Raw genomic sequence first — 8,936 nt, forward strand, 5'->3', positions numbered from 1 at the left:
TGAGCAAAACAAACCTTTACTTGCTGTTTTCATAGACCTAACCAAAGCCTTTGACTCGGTCAGCTGTGAAGGCCTGTATCTGGTACAGTACTATACAAGTTAGGCTGTCCACCTAAATTCCTAGCTATCATCAAAGCATTTCATGAAGGAATGTCTGCTTGCATAGATTTTGATGGTGACCTCTCAGAAGCCTTCACAGTGAATTGTGGAGTTAAACAGGGATGCGTGATGGCTCCAACTCTGTTTGGCATCTTCTTATCCACCCTGCTACATATCACTTTTCCAAACCCTGAAGGCATCGCCCTCAGCACCCAGAGCGATGGCAAACTTTTCAATCTTGCGCGCCTCAGGGCAAAGTCGAAAACCAGCACAGTCCAGATATACGAACTAATTTTCGCTGATGATGCCATGTTTTGCTCTCATAGTGTAGCCAAGCTACAAGGTACATGTGACGCATTCAGCAATACCTGTGACAAATCTGGCCAAATAATTAGTGTGAAGAAGATGGTTGCCTTCTCAATAAATGCACCCCCTCCTCACATCACCATCAATGAGAGCCCTCTTGACACGGTTGAAGACTTCCGTTACCTAGGTTCCACGGTCTCATCTTCTGGAAATCTAAACCGTTAAGTTAACTCATACATTGGCCAGACTGCCTATCTGTTCGGGAAACTGGAAAGTTATGTTTGGGACAACAAGTGTCTTACAGTCCATACCAAAGTGCACATATACCAAACATGCGTACTGTCCGCTCTGCTCTACGGTAGTGAGACATGGGCTTCTCATGCCCACATTGAAAGGAAACTTAACAGCTTCCAACTTAGATGCCTCAGAAAGATCTGTGGGGTTACATGGATGGATAAAGTTCCAAACTTGGAGATCCACAAAAGATGTGGCACCACAAGCCTGTATCCAATCCTGAAACAACATAGGCTGCGTTGGTTGGGCCATGTGTCCCACATGGCCCACTCTCGTCTCCCCCACCAAATTTTGTACGGTCAGCTTGCAGGTGGCAAATGTGACAGGGGGCATCCAAAGCTTTGCTTCATCGACGTTTGCAAGCATGACCTGAAATTATTCGACATCAGAGGTGATTGGGAGAAGCTTGTCCAAGATCATATTTCTTGGCGGCACAAGCTCCACCAAGGTGCCAAAAAACTTGAAAATGATCTGGTGACAAAGGAGTCTGACAGAAGACATAAGAGACATGAACCTTGTCAAACAATGGAATTCATCTGTGAAACCTGTGGCAAGCTCTGTAAGAGTCGAGCTGGGCTAGATGCCCACGGTCATGACCATCGGTGCTGAGCAGACCATCCAACAGGACGTAAAAGACTTTGATGATACAGCTAGTGCGCCACTTAAGTTAAGATGCATGCTAATAACTAGCTTGTTCACTAATGACATCTGCACTCAACATGCACAGATGCAGCCTCAGGATTAGGGAACCCTGCCTTAACCCCCCTCCCAGTTGAAGCAGAAGGAGGTGAGCAGTGTATTATTGATAATGTATTTACAGAGAAATCTATGAATAATGGATGGCATGGTGGTGTAGTGGTTAGCATTGTTGCCTCACAGCAAGAAGGTCCTGGGTTTGAGCCCATTAGCCAACAAGGGCCTTTCTGTATAGAGTTTGCATGTTCTTCCCACATGTGCATGGGGTTCCTCCAGGTGCTCTGGTTTCCCCCACAGTCTAAAGACATGCAGGTTAGACTAATTGGTGGCTCTAAATTGACCATATATGTGAGTGTGAATGGTTGTTTGTCTCTATGTGTCAGCCCTGCGATGACCTGGTGACTTGTCCCGGGTGTACCCTGCCTCTTGCCCGTAGTCAGCTGGGATAGGCTCCTGCGACCCTGTACAGGATAAGCTGCTACAGATAATGGATGGATCAATGGATCTGTGAATAAAGGGCTTTGGGGTGAAGGCTCATGCAGACTGATTTTTAGTATTTTATGCTGCATTTACCAAGTGAGCAGCTAGCTATAGCAAGCAAGTACAATTTTAGCTGATAACGTTCATATAGAAATTCCAGTAATGAAATGGACAACTGGCATATGAAATGAACAAAATCTGGCTAAAAAGACTGTTAGATAGCTTGACTTCAGATGTAAAGGGAATAACGCCATTGTCACTTTTAAGATCATAAATTTGTTTCCCTTTTTGATCAACTAATGTTACTAACCAAGCATGCAGCTCATTCCATCCAAATGTTCGTAATACATACATATGGTTCTCAAAACATGCTGTGTTAGTACAATTATATGACAGATTCTGAATTATGTACCTTATGGATAGTTTGGAGCCAAGGCTTCAAGCCATGATGCAGCCCGAGAGGAGGCCAGAGATATTCAAAAAGAAGAAGAGGCTAAGAATGACAGTGCAAGTAGTGACAGCAGCACAGATGAGGACGAGGAAGCAGTGAAGAGCAAAGAACAAAGTGAGGCTGAGATCAGGGACATTTCAGTCACTGAGTCACATACACTGGTTTCAGAACTAAATGATCTGCTGTCAGTTGAGCCAGGCTTGTGGCCAGCAAAATTAAGCGACAGTGACAGGGCAACTATTGTTAGAAAATTGGCAACAAGGGAAGACAAAGAAATACCCAAAGATTCAGAGGGAAAGCCATTTCCAGACTACTTGAAATACCCCAAGGCATCAAACAGCAGAGAAAAGGTTAAAAGGGACTGGTTAGTTCATAGTGACAGTGCAAATGCTCTTTTTTGCATTCCTTGTGCTCTTTTTTCACATGGATTAAAAAGGCCTTCTCATAGCGCTCTGAATAGTGACCACGGGTACAAGATGTGTGATGTTAAGTGGTGCTGCATGTACATTGCTTGAGTGCACAGATTGATGCTGTTTAACATGTAGCAAAACCTGATGTCATTGAGGCCCTTGGTTCCATACTCAGCTCATGCAGTCTCACAAGTGAGGCTAGACCTGAAGCTGTTGGTCTAAGGAAGTACTTTATGTTGTTTGATGTCATTGTACTTCTGACCATTTGGATGAAAGTACTGCAATGTATTGATGACAGAAATGTGATGCTCTAGGCAAGGAAAATATCACGTGAGGTGGAGGCAGCCAGTGTAAATGCACTCTAAGATGAGATGCAGGCTCTTAGAAATGGATGGGATTCTCTCCTCTCTGAGGCATCATTGATTGCTAATCAAATGGGGGTTCCACCTCAGTTTAGAAAAGAAATCAGCTGTGAGAAGAAGAGGAAGAGGTTCCAGGATGAGACCTCAGAGGAAGCAGGTCAGGAAGACAGTACAGAAACAACATTTCGAAATGCTGTATTTTTCACTGCCCTGGAGCAGATAATAAGTGACTTGGACACTCGGTTCCAAACCATAGCAAATATTGTCGAAGAATTTGCAGCTACACATAAAGTTGGGCAGATAAGTGACAGTACTATTTCTTCTCTGTGTTGGCCACTGATAATTAAGTACACAAGGGACCTCACACCTCAGTTTGAGAATGAAATCAGGCATCTTATTCAATATTTTCTTTTACTTTCCACTCTGACTGCACCTGTCCTTCTCTCCTAAATGCAATTTACTAATTGCAACTCCAGAGCGTTTTTGGAGAGGGTTGCATTGCGCTTAGGATTTTTTGCACACTTCCATTTACTGTTGCTGGTAGAGAAAGGGTATTTAGGAAGCTGAAACTGATCAAGAGCCATCTGAGATCAACAATGGCTCAGGAGAGGCTGAATAATCTTGCAGTCCTTTCAATCAAAAGCAAGTTGGCTCTGTCACTTGACTTTAAAGAGTTGATCAATGATTTTGCTACCAAGAAGGTTCAGTGTTTATCTTTTGGAATTTGAATCCTTGGTGTTAAAAATATTCTCGCGCTTCTGTTTTCGATGCATCCATTTGCAGGCAGCATGGTATGACCAAATTGTTGATGTAAAATTTATGAGCGTGTTAAATAAATGTTCCCCTCTGTTGCACAACAAAGCACATAAGCCACTTTAAAAATGTATGTAGAGTATGTACAGTGGTTATCTAGCTCATTGTTGTTATTGTTCAAGTCTTTATTTAATAATTTATTTAATGTATGATTTAATTTATTTAATCAGTTGATGAATGTTGAGTTTTTCTCACTGGATTGTGGATTGCTGTATTTCCAGGTATTTTTTTTTCTATTAAATTGGCACAGCCAAGAAAAAAAAAAATCCCGAATCATGTAATTTTCTTCTCTGAATTAAATAATTATTCATCAACCTAGAAATGTAACTGCATATAATGAGTCAGTACATGAAGGAGACATCAGGATGAATTTGGAAATCTGTTTGAGACACCAAGGCCAGCCTACACGAAGTTTATACTTATCCACGAGCTCCAGCCTGGGGAGGTCTCGAACTAAAGACTGACACTTTGCAGTGAAAAGTAATATCAGGGTATGGACCTTGTGCGCGTGACGTCACGGTCACATGATTATCTGTTTACACCGCCATATTGGGGATCACGCTTTCGCAAGTTTGATAGTGATACCCGCTGTCGCGATGTCTTCTTCTCAAGTCTGCCTCTCGACTTATGCTGAATCCCTGGATATCACAGCAAAAAATCATTATAGAGATAAGATTGCTGTCTTAGGGGTCGACCCATATATGATTAGTAAGAGTGAAACAAAATCTGCGCTTGATTGTTCAAGTAATGAGCTGCCAGATGTAAGTTACCCCGATGTATATCATTATCTAATCAACACGCCAGGGGGTTACAGTGGTCAGTCACTAAAAGCCTACAAGTCACTAGAAGCTTACAGATATTTCTCCTCAGGATGGGTACGGAATGTGCTAGTTCATATGCATGAAAAGCGTTTTGTAATTTCTTCACAGGTGCGTACCATACATTGACTTTTCAGAATAGATCTTATTTGCATATCGCTATTATCGAATCATGTAGCATGATACTGTTTTTTAATTAGTAGTAGTACTAACTATTATGTATAGATATTACTCGATCTACGACTAGTTTTAGTAATGGCAATGTAGAATGCCACGAGTCAAGGATTTAGGAAACATAAAAATTGAAAATGCACAAGCGTATCATGTTTATTACAAAAATGTATATTATTTATGCGTTATACTGAAACAGTTAACGTTACAGGGGTAGAAGCCACTTGCCTGACACAAAATGTTGGGCACACAATCTCGAGTGTTCGCTTGGTTCCCAGTCAACACGTTTAACGGCAGCAATCCACTTCTTCCTCCGCTCTTGATCAGTGGGGAACCGGTAAAATGATAAACCCTCCGTGCTTTTTCTGTTTGAGCACCCGACTGCCACACAACAAGCCATTCTGACTGAAAATTTTAATCAATCTCCAAAAATTTCCGCGTGTGAAGTGAGCTGCGGCTTGATACCCAATATGGCGGATAAACAAACATGACCTCTGACCTATGACGTTGGTGCACAAGGTCCATAAACAAGGTCTGTGTCTTCTGTGATCAATTAAGTAGAGGTGTTCAGATACAGTGGGTCATTACTGGTGTCTGACAAACTCAGATTTTGTTGAATGAATAACTCGCTAACACTAATAATTAATTAAAAGCACTAATAACACTTCCTCTGGATAAACTAAGGGAAGTGATTTATTTATTTATTTATTTTTGCAGGGGTGGGTGAGGGGGGTGTTTATTATATTTTTTTAGAGGGCCCAAAATTTCTAGCAGCGCCCCTGCACAGTAAATTGTAACATGTCTTTTAGTGTCGGAAATTCACTACAAAAGTAATACTGATGATTTTTGTAACAGAATATTGATTTGAGTTCAGTCTGAGTAACATCCAGGTTTACAGTTGTGATTAATACAGTAGGTGTAACAGCATTTCCATAACCATCACACCAGTCCCCAATTCACCAATGAGTGAAAGTAACATGAAGCATTCCACTTACTCTCTTTTAAACATTAATGCTTTATAATTTAATTCACATCTTCACTGTCGATACTTTCTCTTGAATATTAATATTATTATTATTATTATGATGATTTCTAATGGATATATATAATATTAATATTATATACATATATATTACGGTCCATAACAGATACTGAGACAGGTGCTTTGGTGATTTGTTTATGATGTACATGAACAATAATGTGCAACAAAAGTGTTTCATGATTCAAAGGCTTTTATTAATAATTCAAAGCAGGACATTGCAGTGATACACACACTTAACACATATGTAAGTGATCATTAAGAAGAAGAGTTGAGTTAAACTGAGGAGTGTGTGAGCTCACATGTTAATAAGACAAATGAAATGATGAAAGTGGGAGATTTGAGCAGTAAAGGCCACATGTAACACACAGTGAAGCAGTAGAAGGTGAGCTGAGTAAAGTGTGTGTGAGCTCACAGCTCTGAGCACTGCTCTGTGTTCACTCTGCCCACCACAGTAGGTTGGTTGTCTTTGGAGGCCTCACAGGTCACCACCTTGTTCCTCCACTGCTCCGGGTGGAGGCTCAGCGTGCTGCTCCAGCTGTAGAGGCCGTCCGCGTGCAGAACGGCGGTGCTGCGGCTCTCCCCCGAGCTCCAGCTGCTCCCATCAACCTTCCAGCTCAGTGTCCAGTCCGAGGGGAAGCCCTTGTCGGCCACACACATGAGTGTGACCTTCTCCTGCTGCAGCTCCACACTGGAGGGAGGCAACACCGTCACACTGGGCTGAGTGACACCTACACACACACACACACACACACACACACACACACACACACACACAGAGTTGAGACAGGAATGGACAGCTGTCAGTCACTCAGGCTTCGTTTCAGCTCACTGTGTGTTTCACTTCCCTTTATGTCTTACAGAGCAGAACTGAGTTCAGTGGAGCATCACAAACGTTTCACACTCAGTTCAAAAACTTTTACATCTTAGATCTATAATCATTTATATTACAGTTATCCCTGGACAGCAAAATTTAATTATACTGAGTATTCAGGAATTAAAAACATTAAATTCATTTTATAAAATGAATAAGCCACATTTGAAATAGAGAATATTTACCACTTAAGCAAATTCAGTTTTGGTTTCTACATTTAAATCTGTTCATAGACTCACAGTCTCTAAGATATTAAATGTCGTTAAAATCATTCAATAAAAAAATGTCACCTGTAATTTGCACAATGATATCTACTTTGCTTTTAGACTTAAATTATAATTAACCACAAGCACTATAATCAAATACATTTAAACTTTAAATGATAATAAACAACCAGCAGTATAATAAAAAGACATTTTTCAAACTTGTAAAATAATAGAAATTTGAGAAACAAAAGGATGTTACACAAAAATCACATCTCAATGAGTGGATTTGGAGGAAAACTAAATGTAAAATATATTCTTTACACATTACAACATGAATCTGAACACACTCCATTTCAGTCATTAATCTGAACACACTCCATTTCAGTCATTAATCTGAACACACTCCATTTCAGTAATTAGTAAACAGGTTACTTACGGCCCACAGACAGTTTGGTTCCTCCACCAAAAGTCCGCCACAGTGATACAAACAGGTTTAGCGGCCATACAAAAACCCTGCTGCTCTAAACTCACTGCTCTCTCCATCCATTTAAACCTCTTATTACAAAACAGCTACAAAACACCAACTTCTGCTCACATCAGCTGATTAATACACTAACTCTCTGACTGTTTTACTACATTTTACTGTTTTTTTCTTTTAAAACACTAAGAGTGTCAATCTAAACTGAGGATGAAATTAGTGTGTAAGAAACACAAATAATTTTCACAAACTAAAGCTGAAAAGTCACAAAATGTGGATCTGCAAATGTTCAGGTTTTGCTCCGATTGACTCATGGAGTAAAAATGCTGATGTACTCATGAGAAATTTACAATATATGACTGAATGTGTGGAGCTAAAGTGAGAATAATTCCTCCACTGCTTCTGTAGACTGATAGAAAGTTATGATATGATATTTAAGTCCTACAATAATCTACATATTAATTTTCAGTCAAAAATATGAGTGTGTATTTACTCACTGCCAACATTGATGCTGCTTCTTCCACCATAAATCCACTACAGTGAGAAACTCATTAACATTCAGTACAAACACCATCCAGTGAAAGTTGAAGCTTCTCTCTCTAATTCACTTATTTATGCATCTTAGACCTCAAAGTGTTTTACAGAAAATCTCCATCTGACCCCACAAGTAAAATTCACACAATAACTCTGTAGTAGTGTGAGAATGACAGTAAGATTGGGGGAATGTGGTAAAGGTGTTTCCATACTTAGAGGACACTTTGCATTGGCAGCACATGCTTCAGTGCTCTGGGAGTGTTTATAGCGCTGTGACTTTAACACTTCATGACTGAGAGCTGCTGCTACAGCAACTTCACCCACAGCTACCATGACTTTGATCCCCGTCTTCATCTGGACACTGATCCTCTGGACTCAAGGTCAGACATTGCTTTGCCTTTTATATTTATAAACTGGTCAAGACAATACATTTTTTAGGTTTGTCTCATGATTATTCTTTCAACAATTTTCCATATCATATATGTATTTTTTTCAGAATGCAGAGGTCAAGCCACAGTAACTCAGACTCCTGCAGTGAAATCTGCTCTTCCAGGAGAAACAGTCACCATCAACTGTAGAACCAGTCAGGCCGTGTATTATCACAGCTCATACGGCCACTACTTACACTGGTATCAGCAGAAACCTGGAGAAGCTCCTAAATTCTTGATTAAACTTGCAAATCAACTACAGTCAGGCTTTCCAGCTCGTTTCAGTGGCAGTGGATCTGGATCTGATTTCACTCTGACCATCAGTGGAGTCCAGACTGAAGATGCAGGAGATTATTACTGTCAGAGTTACCATTCCATCTCTGGCTACTGGTTCACACAGTGTTATAGAGTCGTACAAAAACCTCCCTCAGTCAGATTGTAGAGAGACTGCACTGCTGCAGCTGGGAGAGACTGCAG

General features: G+C 40.6%; 1 gene segment (V, D, J or C); it reads right to left on the minus strand.

Moving 5' to 3' along the window:
- Nucleotides 1–6,350: 6,350 nt before the first annotated feature.
- On the minus strand, nt 6,351–8,241 carry LOC132870487 (Ig kappa-b4 chain C region-like). The segment is given in 3 exon segments: nt 6,351–6,670; nt 7,456–7,540; nt 8,158–8,241. Coding segments are annotated over 3 exon segments (489 nt in total).
- Nucleotides 8,242–8,936: the final 695 nt, after the last annotated feature.

Source organism: Neoarius graeffei, chromosome 2, assembly GCF_027579695.1.
Source record: "Neoarius graeffei isolate fNeoGra1 chromosome 2, fNeoGra1.pri, whole genome shotgun sequence".
Lineage (NCBI taxonomy): Eukaryota > Metazoa > Chordata > Actinopteri > Siluriformes > Ariidae > Neoarius > Neoarius graeffei.